The sequence below is a fragment of the Parasteatoda tepidariorum genome, chromosome 4 (assembly GCF_982258835.1).
Source record: "Parasteatoda tepidariorum strain Cologne lab strain chromosome 4, Ptep-v5.0, whole genome shotgun sequence".
Taxonomy (NCBI): Eukaryota; Metazoa; Arthropoda; class Arachnida; order Araneae; family Theridiidae; genus Parasteatoda; species Parasteatoda tepidariorum.
In genome coordinates this window covers 3,689,807-3,706,732 of record NC_141758.1, presented here as the reverse complement: position 1 = coordinate 3,706,732, position 16,926 = coordinate 3,689,807, and the positions used below count along the sequence as shown (strand labels likewise).

Genomic DNA, 16,926 nt, shown 5'->3' with positions numbered 1-16,926 from the left:
GACACGGTTTCCAGCAGATCACTGAAGTCAAGCATCACTGGCTGCGGTCAGTGTGCGGGTGGGTAACCACTTGGATCAGTCTGCGTAGGGACCGAGGGTGTGCAGTATTTGTCCTCGTTAAGCTGTTCTACCGTAAAGTGCTCGACTTCGCGTGCAGGTCGTCGGGCTACCGAAGCGGGGGTGCCATCCCCTCTGCGGAGGATCAAAATTGTGATGGCATGTCTACGGATCATCCTCGGGGATGTTTCCCAGACCGTCGCCAATAGCCCGTTGCGCAGCTCTAGTGCGACGTAAATGAGCAAATCAATCAATCAACCTCTAAGTTACGAATTAACTCTATGCAAGCTGTAAGCCAAAAACTTAAGCTTATATTAAGCCAATAACAACAACATTTAATTGCATTTTGAAACTTATTTTCGGATAATAAATTTATCATGATAATTTTATAGTTGAATAAAGAAAAGTAAGAACCTTGTGAAGTCATTTAAAACTGCATCTGTTTACTTTTCATCTGTTTTCCTGCTTATATGTAGTAAAAGAAATATATTAATACTCTAATATTGTATGTAGAAATACATTCTCTCTTTATGTGAATAAAAGAAACAAGCTCTTTATTATTATACTAAAAATCAAGTCTTAAAGTGATCAGAAAGTTAACTAAACTTATTTTATCATGTTGTGTATCACATGAAATAGTAAATTTAAATAGTAAATATAAATTAAATTGCAGAGGATTACATATATTCATGAAATTTGTAAAACCAAGTTTTTTCCCTCAACATTATTTTACGAAGCACAACCTTTTTGCACAGAAGGTGAACCTTTTTTGCGGTATGTGTGAAAGAACTATTGTACCAAAATGTCATTTAAAAACAACTATTCTTATCCACACTGAGAAAAATCCTTATTCTTGTAGTATCTGTAAAAAAACTTTTTCATTCAAGAGTCATTTAAATAGACATAGTCTTATTCACACTGAAGAAAAACCTTATTCATGTAGTCTTTGTAAAAAATGTTTCACGCAAAGGAATGATTTAATTAGACACAGTACTGTTCATACCAGAAGCAAGTCTTATACGTGCAGTGTGTGTGATAAATCATTTTCACAGAAAAGTCATTTAACTGAGCACACTCTTATTCATACTGGACTTAAACCTTTCTCATGCAGTACGTGTGGTAAAATGTTTGCAACTAAAGGTAATTTAAAAATACATTGTATGATTCATACAGGAGAAAAACCTTATTCATGTAGTGTCTGTGACAAAACTTTTACAAAAAAAGATGATTTGAAAAGGCACAGCTCAGTTCATACTGGGGAAAAATCTCATTTGTGCAGTGTATGTAATAAAGCTTTTGCTGATAGAAGTAATTTACGTCGTCATTATTTTGTCCATACTGAAGATAAGCTTTTTCCATGCGTTGTGTGTAATAGAACTTTTACTAATAAGAGATGTTTAAATATGCACTATCGTATTCATACAGGAGAAAAGCCATATTCATGTGGTATGTGCGATAAAGCTTATACTAAAAGAATTGATTTAACTATACATAATCGTCTTCATACTGGAGAGAAACCTTATTCTTGCATTGTGTGCAACAAAAAATTTAGTTCAAAAGAATTCTTAAAACGGCATAATCTAATTCATACAAGTGAAAAACCATATTCATGTAGTCTGTGTGGTAAAACATTTTTACAGAAATATTACTTAAATAGACATAGTCTTATTCATGGAAAAGAAAAGTTTTGATATGCTCTTGACTATTTCAAGTAGAACTGGTATAGAAAGAGACATATTCATACATACAAAGCAGAGCCTTCATCATAAGTGTGAAACAAGGGTGCACTACCTGTGGATCAAAAGTGGCTGTCAAACCCTTTTAGTTTGGTTCAAATGTTTAATATATATATATATATATATATATATATATATATATATATATATATATATATATATATATATATATATATATATATATATATATATATATATATATATATATATATATATATATATATAAATAAATAAAAGAAGAAAGAAAATTCAAAAAATTTGGTTCCATGTTTGCAATGAAATATAATTCTTTAAAAACTATGCAAATAAACTAAGAAGGAAAGAAGAATCTATAAGCTGATGAGATAAATTAAAAATTATTATAATTTTAAAATTCTAACTATCATCACTTTTATCTATAGTTGTATTGGTAACAAATTTTATTTTCTAATTAATAGTTAATTTTCAAGACAAAAGTAAATCTAAGCTACCCATTTTTTGTATTCCTATAAATTCACTGTAATTTTCTTATTAATCTTTATCTAATTAGTAATCATGTTTATTTACGGGTGATATTTCTCAAAGTGTTGACTTTTTATCTCATATTTAGTTTGATAGTAATAATTTTTGCATAAAAATCATACATTTGAGTATACAAATTAAGAACCAGCAATTAAAAATCTTTAAAAATAAAAATTTAGTGGCAGTTTTTAATTTTATTTGCATTAAAAAAAATTTAGTTACTGTCCTCTCATTTAAACAATTTAAGAACTCATGCAGCAGCAATAACTTCATTTTTTTCTATGGATCAATAATTAATAATCAAATGTAAGAAAACCTTTTTAATAATATTTAGTTGGAAATTTAATAAATATATATTAAGAAAATAGATTATATCAAGAATTATAAAGAAATATTAAGAATTTTTCCTTTTTGTAGTAAAAACATCTTTCTATCACTTTTATGTCCCGCAGTGGACTGATCGTAAAGACCCAGCAGAACACCGAAGTCAAGCATCACTGGTGGGTAACCACTTAGACCAGCCTGCGTAGGAACCAAGGGTGCCCAGTATTGGCCTTGCTAAACTGTTTTACCGTAAAGTGCTCGACTTTGGGCGCTGGCTGTCAGGCAACCAAAGCGATTAAGCCATCCCCTCTGCAGAGGATCAAAATTGCGATGGCATGTCTTCGGATCATCATCAGGAATATTTAATAGCCCGTTGTGCAGCTCTAGTGCAACGAAAATAAAGTACCTACCTATAACTTATATTTTATTACTGTAAGTTAGACGACATTTTGTAAGCAAACACCTAATAATTTAAAACCAGAACTCTTGTTTTAAAATAGGTTTTTGTGTACAAGGACAGTAATTACTAAAAGAGACAATAAACTAGATTTTTTATTTATTTATTTTTTATTTTAAGGTTTATTTTTTTCTTAATTACACCGTTTGCCCTACAATAATTCAAAATTATGATAGTGTTTGTTTTACATTTTAAAATATAATTTGTATATTTCATCTAAATTGTTTATGGTTTAGAAATAAATAAGTAGAAGTGGCTTTCTCTAAATGGCACATAATTTCCTATTTTGTATACCTTGTGTCTGCAACCAATACAACTTTTCATCAAAATAGCCCAATAAAACTTCAGTTAACTTTTTACTAGACTGGAAGTCTTATTTTTGTTATTTTTTTTCCTTCTATTTCTAACCAATTTAATTTAAGAATTTTTTTCTTTGCCTGCAAGTCCTGCTGGTACTTGCTTTCTCGATAAGATACCCGAACTGTTACATTTAATAGTATCGGGTTGGTATTGGCACCTTAGTCATGGAGGGGAGCAACATTACCCATGCCACAGATTCATTCATAGGGTGGGCCGCATTCACATATCACAAAATGGACAACAATACACAAAGAGCAATGGCCATGCTCCGAGAAGGATTCGAACCAGCAACCAGAGCAGTCGGATCTATTTCATTTCTTTAATTAAACTATTCATATTTTATAGATGTAAATTACTACAAATCAAATATTTTTTATTGCACTCAATTTGTTAGATAAAAATTAGGTTGATAGTAATTACATTTATTAAAGTCACACACAGATTTTTTATGGCAAAATTCAGTTTATTGACCCTAAAAGAAATGGTACTGTAATTAAATATTTCTGTTCTGTATAGAAGAGTGTTGCCCCTGTGACTTGGAGGTTATATTTTCTTCAACTAGAGCAATCTATATTGCACTTTTCGTTCTTGTGACAGTATTGCACTTAAGTGGGGAATACATACAAAGTGATCTGGAGAACTAAATATACCAATTATTCTAAGAATATTGACTGTAAATATTCAAGTAGACGGTCATACAATACTAGAATATGTTTGCATTGATCTCAGCAACACTTATATAATATAGTAAATTACTTAATGTGTAGAAATGTGTGTTGGGAACAGGGAAAAGTAATGACATTTTACCTATATTTTATTTTGTTTTAAATATTTAAAAACAAAATGTGTCTGATACATATTTTTTTTACTCCTTGTGAATATTTTAAGAAAAGCGTACCTTTAAAAAATTAAGATGAATATTTTAATGATAAATATTGTTTAGGAATGCGTAAGTTAACGAATTCAGAAAATAACTCTTACATAATTTTTTGTTGAAATTCGAATTCAATTCAATCCAATTTCGAATTGAAATAATTTTGGAAAAGACACGAAATACAAGTGAACTGGGGAAAACCTGCCTTTCTCTCCAGTGTGATTGAAGTGATTCGTTATCTATTTTGGGTAATGGCAAGGTTATAATGCATGATTTTAAATACTTCTATTAGCTCTCAGCTGCAGCCATTGATGGAGCCGCGAAGATTTGTACCCATCAAATTCGAAAAATTAGTTGCGTTAGAGCCGAGTTATTATTCTTAACTAACGTTTGAAGTAGTTATCAGGATCACTACAAACTACTGATTTGTTTTCGTATTGCACCATTCACTACACTGCTTTTTTTTTTTTTTTAAAAAGTAGCGCACTACTCTACAAACTACGAAAAAATGTAGCGATTGCAGTTGTAGTGCTCTATTTCCGTCCACTGAATAGGAGTCTGGCAAAATAGAGTGAGTAGTTTACAAAAAAAAGTAGAAACTTCATCTATTAAACTCAAGTTATAACAACCAGTATATATTCTGATAGAGAGACTTAAAAACAAAACTCAACAAGAGGGATAATATCTTTAATTACAAATTTACAGTTTAATAATAGAAAATAAATGGTGAAATGCACCTGCTTTATAATTAAAATGCAAATTTTGATATTTTAGAATGCTATTGCAAAAAAAAATTATGATAGATAATAAACAAAAATGAAAACAAAACACCAGTCATTTTAGAAGTCCAAAAGGGTGCTCTGTGTATAACAAATATTTATTTGATCAGTTTCAGAGCAAAAAATATTTACATTTTCACAGATAATACAATAAATAAATAAGACAAATGAAGACATTAGAAAATGATGAATGATAAAGATTCAGCGAAGTCGTGCATCATGTGTTTCTTTAGCAAATTACAAAGGACAGAAGTATGAAGATTCCAGTATTTTCGTTGTTGTCGTAGGCCATTAAGACTAGGGGGTGCGATTGTTCTTGTTTTCCAGTGCTGCCATCTATGGCCAAGAATTCGACTTCTGCCACACCCGGACCCATTCATACATCCATTCATTTTAGTGTAATGGTTATTCGAAAGTGTCCCAAGAGTAAATTTTTTTTATATTTAGAAAACGTTGTTACAAAATGACTATTATTGCAATATATTGGTTTTTAATAATATGTTTAAGAAATAGCTTAACAAAATGACCGTTAATTTAACATAAATGTTTTTTTAGAGTTTTCATAAAATAAATTTTGAGGTATAAAAATGTTACAAAGCCTTATTTAAACGTAATGCATATTTTATTTGGTTACGTTCATTAGAAAGTGTTACTTGCTCTTTGTTTTGAAGTATCTTTTTTTAGAACTTTTCCAAAATTAATTTGTTATTTGGAAAACTAGTTTTTGACATGGCTGTTATTTTAACGTTACAGGCTTGTAGAATTATTATTATGGATGAATTTAGGATGGCACTTTCAACCAACACTTAGAAATTCTAAGAAAAGTTGGTTGGCTTGAAACAGCAACGAGATTTAGCCAGTATATAAGGCAAAATGAATGTTCTTCACCCGCCATAGTACTATAAAATATAACAAGTGGCGATTAAAAAATTGTCTGACAGTCGCCACTCGTTCTCCATTATGTTTTCACCGGAAATGCACCACATATTCATTTCATAATTTTTTTAATACATATTTGGAATTATCATTAATGTTCTATATTAGTCTAAAAATTACTTTATTTCGCACTTTTTTATATAATTTTTCTTCATTTTTGAAATGAACTTTGTAATACTTACCCTATTTTGAGAAGTACTTTTAAAAGAGATACCTTACATTATGATTATCAACAGTTGTTTTTAAATTTGTTTTTAAAAAAGTGGCAATGTTGAAAATGCTACAACTGCCAATGAAAAGTAGTAAAATTCAAATTTTGAGCTATATCCGCCTGTACGTAATGACCCTTTCTAATATATATTTTTAAAATGCTTGTTGTTATAAATGAAGAAAAAAAGGCACATTATTAACCATGAACTAATATTTAAGTGAGGAGAAACGCTATTGAAATCAAATAAGAGGAAGACAAACTGAAAATATCAAAACCTTTTTGATTGCCGGAAGCTGAGTGGTCTGGTTAAATTTATCATTTTTTTTAGGTAGATTAAACTGGCTGTCAAAAAATCCAAATAAAATGTTTGAAATTTTAGACTGATTTAATTTTAAAAAGGGTATCGCGTACAATTTTAATTTACCAGGCAATTTGGAAAGACTGAAAAGAAACCATGATGTTTATGCTGACGTGATAAATCTGGTTATTATGCATAATGACTTGTTATTATACTTGACACACTAATAACAAAAAAAAAAAAAAAAAAACGTGTTGTATTCATAAGTAATGATTACTATAATTGTGATTACAATTAATCAAAATGAGCGATTACAAGAAACCAGGATTGGTAACTTGCCAACGTTATTGTTACTTGTAATCACGATTATTTAGGATTTATAATTATTGGTAATCATAGATGTTAATTACTTTTGATAGGTATCTTGATTATGTGTTAATTACATGCAATAGTGATTGCTTGCAAGAATTTATGGTTATTATTACCTGTGATCATAACTACTTGCAGAAGTTTCTTGTTATAATTACAAGTAATGATGACTAGTTGCAATTGTAAATCTTGGTAATATGTAACCATGATGACTTATAATCACAGTAATTTAAACTAGGATCACTTTAAACATCATGTACCATCACTTTAAACATGATGTACCAATATAATATTTATTTAGCCAGACAGCTGTTACGATACTGCAAACATCCGTACAAATTTAAAAAAAAAAGCAAGTGCAAATCTTGTGTAAAGCACGTTGTCTTTTCAATTGATTGGCAGTAAACAAGTATCCTCATCAGTGCTGAGGAACTGTGTTTGAGGATTAATGATGGTACTTGTTTATAGCTTCTTCGAATAAACAATTCTAACCAGTTAATAATAAACAATTAATGTAGTTATTATATTATCATAAAAAGTTTTACATTGCTTCAAAACATAATTTAATAACTTCATTTATGCCACTAAATAACTGAAAACTTGAGTAAGGTGCGACAATGCATAATGGTATTTCCTGAATAATGGCTGCTGATTTAAATCTGTATTGTTTAACCAACTAATTAGCTTCTTGTTTAAATTGGATAGTTTATTACCCTTTAAATCAAATATCTAGTTAGCCTGATAGTTACAGAAAAATTTCTGAAAGTTGTTTATAGTTCAACTAATAACTGAAATAATTATGTAACAAAATATATCGTTGGCTTATCGGAGAAGGTTGTATACGTTGTAGGCTTTTTGTAAATAGCACCTGCATTTTGCAATGCGCCTCGATAATCTGAAAAGTCTTCAATATTTTCGAATCTGACCGGTATTTTTTAGGTTTATTACCATCAACCTGATTGACTTTAGGGTAATTAGAAAGTCTTCGAAGAATTATCTAATTAGTCTGACTTTTGCTTAAGCTTATTACAATGAACCTTTATTAATTCTTTTTGGAGTAAGCCTTCACTTCTCTGAGCTTATTGCAAACGGCATGCTAAAATAAATCAAGCCGATTGAACGATGGTATTTTCCAATAAGCATAAACGTATATGGGATCGCTGCATAAGACGTCTCAGGCTTATTTGAAAATGCTGGAGATTTTTTCTGATTTACAATTGCAAATTAATGTTTGCAGAGAATATTTAAATAGCTTACAACATAGATAACCTTCAGTTTTGGATTCTGAAGTTGCTAAACGTTCAGCAGATAAATCGGCATTTTTGGAGTTTAAGCTGAACAGTTATTATGCATGTTAACGAATTCATCATTTCAGCATAACACGAAGAAGATGAAATAAGGAATGCGGTGAAATGGGTGCAGTTTTGGAATCCTATCACACAATGAAATAACAGGATGGCCGCGAAAAGATGTCCATTTCCAGAAATGTCACGTGGTGTTAGCTCTTCTTCTCTTCGAGCATCGGAGCGAAACAGAATTTCAAGAAGAAAGTGTACTGGATGAAGAGGACCCCCATGGCTATGATGGAGAACATGAACAGATTCAACTCTCTGTTCCTGTATCTGTTCTTCTTTAACCAGTTCAGAACTTCAGCAGTGTCAGTCAAATTGCCTTCAAAAATAAAAAAATTCAGTCACAAAAAAATGTTTTCTAAATGAAAGACATTTCAGCGAAATTTCGCCAAAGAATTCACGATCCAGGGAAAAATTGTATAAAATTCTTACTGATGTTGACAGGCAAATGAGACAAGTTTGATAAAATTTCCTAAATTTCCCCAGAGATCTGTTTTTTTTCTTTTTTTTTTTACGTAAGATAGCTAAGATTTTTCTGAGATTTTTTTCTCTGAAGACCGTATAGCGTTTTTATGTCAGTATCCAGGTTATTCCGTTATAATATACATAGACACTGTGAATATAAAATACTTTGACGTCTTCCTACGATAACATTCGAGAGGAGGGTATAAAAATTTTAATGATATCTATTAGCATCAATGGGGAGTGACGCTAGGCTGTGGCGAAATTTTTTTTTTTTTTTTTTGTAGTAGCAGGTTTTAATAACAAGATCTGAAGATGTTGTCAATTTTCGAAATATAGCTTGCAAGGAACAAATAATTAGCATACACAAAATATTTCCAATAATTTATGCATAGTTGCCATACTGGTTGGAATTTATTTTTGCAGGACGAATATAACATCATACGCAGGATAACGAAAAAAAATAGAGTTAAATTAGTTGAGTTAAGAAATTTGAATTATTTCAGTCACGGTATATGCTTTTCAGTTTTACACATAATTACAATATTGATTCGTTGTTTACATTTTCCACGTATGAAGATCTCGCAGTGGACTGATCGTAAAGACACAGTTCCCAGTAGAACACAGAAGTCAAGCATCACTGGCTGCGGCCAGTAAGCGAATGGGTGACCCCTTTGATCAGCCTGCGGAGGGACTGAGGGTGCGCGTATCGGTCCTCGTTAAACTGTTCTACATCAAAGTGCTTGACTTCACGCGCAGGTCGTCGGATTACCAAAGCAGAAGGGGGGGGGCATCCCTGCAGAGGATCAAAATTGTGATGGCATGTCTTCGGATCATCCTCAGGGGATGTTTCCCAGACTGTCGCCCATTGTGCAGCTCTAGTGGGACGTAAATAAAGCACCTACCTACCTCGTATGAAGATTCTGCTAATATTGTAAACAATGAAAGAATGAAAGTGTTACAAAAACAAGCTTTACATGACTCACCCCGGTATGCTGTTGGAAATCTTTTTCTGAAGTATGTGAGTGAGGGGAGGTTCTTTACTCCATATCTCATTGCATATCGGGCATCTTTAATTTTTACAAAAACGATATCCAATTCATCGATCTCATCATCGATATCTTCCAACGAATGTAGGGCCTGATCACACGCCGAACATTCTTCGTCATCTAGAAAGAAACCACTCCATCAGTTAACAGATATTTTAGGTCTGTTACATAACACCGCATTAAAAAGAAATCGACGCCATTTTTTGCTGATTTTTGTGTAAAATGATATTCTGAATCCGAATATGATTCGTGTTTTCTTCTATTCTTTCTCTTACTTTTTCTGGGGTATACCCTCCATATCAATCACTTTTCGTTTATTCTTCTATCAATCAATCGATTTTCGAATTATCGATCCATAACGTCATATTCAGTACCGAATGATACTGAATACAGTTAATGTATATTTTGTATTCAGATGAACTTCTAAAAACGTATTTTGCTTCATCTAATATAGTAGAGCCAGTCGTAATGGCTAATAGTAATAATAAAAACATGAAATTATTTTACGCTTTTTAATTGTGGTGGCATAATCCTTTCTATTTTATCCTTAACTGTGCAGTATTAATACAAATTGATTGATAACATCTTATATCCATTTACAAAGGACGGATATTTATGGAAAAGTAGTTATTATGACGCTAATCTTTCGCAAAACTTTAAACATAATGAAAAAAAAAAAAGCCGGGAATCCAACTTACAGAAGAGGACTGCAATGAAATCATTTTCCTGCAGAAGTTTGTCCAGCATCTTTCGGCTCACTTCCTCAATCTCATTCTTCATGTCAATCATGTCGAGGCTTGTCAACCAATTGAATACTTTCTCCTCATCATGCAACGATCCTGTTGTGGAGGAAACAAATCACCGTGACTGTTAAGATAAATTAATGCTATACAATAAACCAATCAAATTGTGATTCGCGATAGCAACGTTTGAATACGCCATCTGGGGAGAAGACCGATTTCATATCTTGACCCTTCCCTCTCTGGTGGCAATGTGGTCAAGATTGAACACCCACCACTTATATTTCCCAGGCAAAATGTCACTAAAAAGTTGGTAAGTAAAATCTAAGTATTGGTATCTTGATAGTATATGGACTTAGGTATAGTTGGTAAGTAAATATCGTAGTGGATTTAAATTTTCCAAAAAAATTCAAGTTCTATTTTGAAGAAAAAAAATGAACATAACAATGTTTTGAGAAGAAACTTTTCAACATAGGAATTCAAACATTAGGTGGATATATAATACCAAGGACAAAGATATTTGTGACATTACAAGGTTTTCGAGATATCGAGAGTATACTGTATTTAATGCCTGGATATAAGGAAGAAAAAAAACTTTGATTTATTCGGGTTGCATCTTGACAAGTAAATAGGGATAAACAGGGCAAAACAAAGAATGACTTCAGCGAGATTTCAAAAGAATCTCATTTTTTTTTCCGCATATTGCGGTACGTCGAAATTACCTGTACTCCGGGATACATTTCGAAAATTTTATTTCCTTTCCAAAAATTGACTAGAATCGATGCCTTAAATGTTACAAATGTTTACTACATAAGTTTTTACCCTCATAGTAAGCCGGCACTGTTTTCCTGAAGTAGGTCAAGTATGGAACACTGTGCACACCGTACTTTACTGCTGCATTTGAATCGCTCACTTTCACAAACTTGATGCCGAACAAGTCGCAATCTTCGTCAATTTCTTCCAGAACGTCTAAGATGTCAAGGCACACCTCACATTCCTTTTCGTCTGGAAAAATCAAAATATTAGTATTTATGGCAATGGGGGTGAAATTCAATATTTTTTTTCCTCTTTCGGGAATGAAATTTGTTACAAATTGAAAAGAAAGTCAGAGCATTCAATAGATCTAACTCTAAACTCTTTAAATAAAGGTGATTTTAGGAGAGAATATACAGAGGGATTCACACAGTGGTGAAAATTGAAATAATTAAAACACTAATTGTATTATTGGGAATTTAGTTTTCAATTTAAATTTAAGTATTAGTCCTTAACCAAACCTGAATATATACTGTACAACTGTATTGTAATACTTATTCGAATTTCGTGTTTAAAAAATGTGAATAAATACTTTATTTCAAGTTAATACACACTTTAAAGGATGTAGTTAAATCTAACACCAATAACTGAGAAGCTTACACCAAGTTCAGATGCATTTGAATGATTTATGCTAGTTTTGGTATTCGTTAGGTAGATTGTTTATAATCGAACAAGAGAAGGAAAAAGTTTGTTATCCTCTCTGTTGAATATTCCACGGAAACAAATGTTGACCGTTATAAAAGGCAAGCACATTTATAGTTGCATAATAAAATTATGTTCTTATAAAGAAGATTTATATAATCTGTTAATTGTATTGATTAATTTTATAGTATTTAATTTACATTCTCTTCTGATTCATTAACCCTAGTTCGAATGCATATTAATATTTTGTCTGTGCTACACTCATATTTGATTTATAAACTGATCTTATTTCAATAATTAGTGTAAATTAAATTAATGATTTCAACTTTATATTGTACCGTAAAAACAAGTTTACTGATTCCATCTTACTCTAAAGTTTGGTTTAACTGAATGCTTAAAACGGTGATACCAAGTAGTGCAAAAGGACATTCTTGGTATTTCACAACACCTAGAACAATTCTTGGTGCAGTGAACAGCCAAGTTTTATAATTGGGGTTTCACAACACCATTTTGGTGAAAAGAGGTTGCTACTATTTTTGGTGTTAAGATATACTAATTTTTTTTATAGTGTTTACATTTGAAAAGTAACGTCAGGTGAATTGTAAAGCGAATACACTTTCGCAGCAATGAGTCACACAATCGTCTTTGATCAAGCGTAAGAGTAAAAACAGGCATCTTGTTTCAATTGCAAATCGAAAAATAGCGCTTGCCATCAAGTTTAATGTAACTTTGTAAGTCTATTGTGGAAACTTTTCTCTTGATAATACTCCAATAGTATGAGCTTTTTGCACCAGTTAGAAAATTTTCGCAGTGATTTTCATCCATTTTTATGTTCCATTAAACAGTTGCTAATCCCTCTCCACAATAATGGAATTGATACCGAGTCACATTAATGGAATAACTTGACTGATATCAGTAGAACTAATCTAACTAACTTCACTATCTTCTACTATTCTCTTAACCCTATTTATATCTTTCTAAGACATAAAACATATTCGGCATTCTTATCACATCCCTTTGACAGCAAGCATAGGATCATTTAACTCATAATAAACGTTATGACATTCAATCCGATGCGAACCCCTTTTCCTGTATTGCTTTAACACAATGCAGATTCACTCAGAATCGCTTACACTCGATTAATGCATCTTCGCTTGATCCTCGACGAACCTTCTCTCAAATGCAATACTTTGTAACGTTCCTCTAACAATTTATCGCATTTTAATAATACACACCATGCAATCATGGTCAAGCACCTAGTCCCATTTTTATATTTTAACAAACATGGCAGGAAAGTCACTTAATTTTGACCCCGGTCAGATGACGTGAACAGCGCCTGAGCTGGTACTCCTATCTTCAAACTTCTTACCGACTGTAAACGATTCAAACATTTGAGGAACAAGCTTTTGGTAGCGTTTATTCTTATTTGGTGAGGTTATGCGTCATAATCTTATCCAGTTTATTAAAACGATAGGACTATATCCATTACTCAAACAGTAAAACAATAAATCTTAAATTTAGTAACTGGCACAGCATAGCCATTTCTGGTTCTTGTGCCAACAAACTTCAAATAACTAACCAATCAACACCACAACTATCGAGAGGACTTTCAGCCACGGCAGATTTAACGTATGCTGCGTATACACGCTTGTTATTTTGTCGACTGCCAGGATCGAACTTACGACTCTCTGCTCTCGATGCCGATGTTATTACGCTTTTGCCAATGTTTTTACGGACATTATTCTCTCCCTTTTTTTGGAAGTTTTATTTTATGTATGCAGGATTTGTTAATTGAAATCCATCATTACAACAATTTGGTCTTTTTAAACTGTCTATTGCATTTTCGATTTTATTCCTTTTTAAATGGATTATCAGTGTACCGTTTTAGCTGTGTGTTTCAAGTTATAACACATTTTATATTATATAAGATACTGTTTAATATTTTTAATAAGTTTTAATACTTAAATTTCATTTTTTTATTACTTCTAACCATAGAAATTTATTTAAATATTCATATTAAGGAACTACCTAAAATTTTTTCAAAGGAAGTGTGACATGCACTAGCCAAAAGAAGGAACAGAAACTTGTGGAATCATTCAAGTTTATAAATATTCTTTTTTCTAGTCCATTACCGTTGGTTTTAAATAAGTAAATTTTTAGAAACACGTTTAAAAGAATTAATATAAATAATAAAAAAGAGCGTGATATCAGACAAAGTATAAATTTAGTGACTTAGACCACGTGCGCTACCACGTAATGCTCCTTGAATTTATCTGACATAGCGAATATAGAATAATTATATGCGTACTATAAACTATTTTTTGATCAAATAGAGCTATAAACTAGTAATTATCACTTATATTATCTTTAAAACTGAATCGTTAAATTTAAAACTATGACTTACGATTAACCAATTAGAAAATTCCATGTCGTTTTTCGCTCATCCGGCTCGAATGGTTTGTCGTAGAATGTTCTAATGTCTACAGTGATTCTCGTGCTTTGAACTATCTGTGTGCCAAGTTTCATAGCTTTTGGTCGGATGGTTTAGGAGTCTATAAAGGACACACACGCAGACATTCATTTATATATATAGAGAAAATTATTGACTTTTAAATGTAACTGTAGTACACCGTTTTATTAACTTCAGGTATTTTATGAAGCTAAAATTATAGCATGTATTATATGTTTCGATCAATTTTAGTGTATTGAATGGCGCAGTATGTCCTTCCTTAGTTTTTCTACCGGTAAACCCTACATTCAAGTCAACTTTTTCCTTGATTAAGACTGTATTTGGTGATAATTGTTCATATATACACCACAGGTGAGACAAGGCATTTTTTCGAAGACTGTGATGAAGCTCGTGGTAGTAGTCAATGAATGACCTCAAACGGCGATGAAAATGTGATTGTTTTGACTGAACTCTTGAGCTTAGACCGTCATATTGAGTGGGGTTGCCTTCCTCCCTGTATGTATATATTATTTATCTGTTATATATTATTATACGAAATTATTATTTTGTATTAGTCCGAACTATCTGAGCCTCACTAAATGGCAATCAAAAATTCGAATTTGCAATTCGAACTTCATGGTTTGAATTGTTTAAAATAAATTGTTTTAAAATTAAAATTAATAAAAGAAAATGTTTACCTGTAAATTATTTATCTCTCATGTAACGGTATTTTTTTTAATAGTGTTTCACTTTTTTTTCTTAGTTATGTACGCTGGGGCATTTGAAACCCAGAATTTTCCCATAGGTCAGCAATAGGGACGTTTATTTCCTCTGCGGGAGGATGAGTAAGGGATTATTTGGTAACAGTTTTCACCAAAGGAAATGTTGAAGCTCGCTTGAAATGGAGACATTTTCTTAGAAAATCTGTATTTCAAATTTTTTTTAGAATTTCTTTAGTCACCAAAGAATCATGTATTCTTATATTGTAAATTTAATTACACAAATATTGAGTGAAAATTTTTAATCTTAAAAGGGGCTGTATCCTTTCATTTATAAAATATGAGAGGGCTTAAGCCCCGTCTGCCCCCGCGATTCTGCTGTCCCCGGATTATAGAAACTTGAATTTCTGCCAGCAAATTCAGACAGCAAATCAGTCGCCCTACAGGGTGCTGGAAATCCATCGTGACGTCTGAGATTCCTGGAAGGCGTGATGGAAGTGAAGTATAGACTTAGTAAAAGCCTATTTTGAAATCTCTTAATATGTTTTACCGTTTTGGTTAATAAATGTTTTTTAATTGACTTACTGACATAACTTTTCGAACCAATTCTGTGGTTTATGATGATGAGTGATTTTCTTTTGTACAATGGAAGCACAAGTACAATGGGAGAAACGTTCAAATTCAATTCATAAAGTTTTTCTTAAGGAACAGAATCGATCTCATAATGTTGAAAGAAAAGAAAAAGATGATATGCAGATGGAATTAGAGAACTCACAGAAGTAAACAGCCAAGAGTTGAGACTTTTCAATCAGTTTGTCCAGCATTTTACCATTCACCTCTTCAATGTTTTTCGGTAATTCTAAGACGCTGTTACTCAGGATCCAGTCCAGAACTGCTTCTTCATTCTGAAGATCACCTAGCGAGAAAGAAACATACTCAAGAATTTCGCCCATTCGAATTATTTTAAGATTTTTTTTTTTAAAGCCATCGTTTATGAAAACTGATTTACAATATACACATAAATAATAAATAAAATATAAAATTGTCTGGATCCTTGATGTACCTTTGATGTTTCTTGAGACGTTGTTTGAGGGTTCGCTTAGACAAAACTAAATTCGTATGCATAGAGTATAAATTCGTACACGAAATGAGTATTCAAACATCGTCTCAAAGAACATTGACGAAGCGTCAAGGGTCAAGAACCTCCATGGCAAAGCATTGCTAGACAAAAGGCTGATTTATTTTCAATTCCTATCATTCATAAGTGTATTTCATGTGTTGACCTGGATTTCTGAAAGAATTTCAACATCATCAGGAAGAAAAACTCTTTTGTTAATGGTGTTTTTTTCAAATATTTGGAAATCATTATTTTTTTTTTTAATGTTCTAACACTTATTGTCAATTTTGGGTTGTTACCTTTAACTGTATCGTCATCTCTTTAGTTTGATGCAACCTCTGACGAGTTACTTTATCTCTGTTTTTTTAATCCTATTGATGAAGATCTACCAATATGACACCAAAACGCATAAAAATGCTACAATTTGTGATTTTTAAACATTGCTGTTAAGGAAAAACATTGTTGGAGGTTTAAACATTGTTGCTGTTAAAAATTAACTGGTTAATGAAAAATTTAATTATTTTAAATGATTTACTGTATCGAACAAGGAAATTCTATTTAACAGAGTTTTGAAAGCAAAGATATTAAAAATACTTTATTTTGCATTGGCAGGAACAAATTAATTCTGGATAATCATTTAAAACAAAAAAAAACAAAAAAATAATAATCAAGTTTTCCGAG

General features: G+C 31.7%; 2 protein-coding genes across 2 annotated transcripts in view; one reads left to right on the top strand and one right to left on the bottom strand.

The window, feature by feature from the left end:
- Positions 1–370: 370 nt before the first annotated feature.
- Positions 371–1,944, top strand: LOC139425870 (uncharacterized). Its single transcript, XM_071181920.2, has one exon. The coding sequence runs from the start codon at positions 747–749 to the stop codon at positions 1,746–1,748; it is 1,002 nt and encodes a 333-aa protein (XP_071038021.2). The 5' UTR covers positions 371–746; the 3' UTR covers positions 1,749–1,944.
- A 3,036-nt stretch (positions 1,945–4,980) lies between these two features.
- Positions 4,981–16,926, bottom strand: part of LOC107453912 (uncharacterized) — an 87,382-nt gene continuing 75,436 nt past the window's right edge. Inside the window, exons 29-33 of the mRNA XM_087160529.1 lie at positions 15,904–16,044; positions 11,328–11,510; positions 10,464–10,604; positions 9,703–9,885; positions 4,981–8,573 (exon numbers count right to left, since the gene is read on the bottom strand). Coding sequence (XP_087016655.1) covers positions 8,401–8,573; positions 9,703–9,885; positions 10,464–10,604; positions 11,328–11,510; positions 15,904–16,044 — 821 coding nt within the window. The 3' untranslated portion in view covers positions 4,981–8,400. The remainder of the gene's footprint in view (positions 8,574–9,702; positions 9,886–10,463; positions 10,605–11,327; positions 11,511–15,903; positions 16,045–16,926) is intronic.

Bases quoted from the DNA above. Each gene is read 5' to 3' on its own strand.
- LOC139425870 (XM_071181920.2), top strand. From the start codon at position 747: ATGAAATTTGTAAAACCAAGTTTTTTCCCTCAACATTATTTTACGAAG.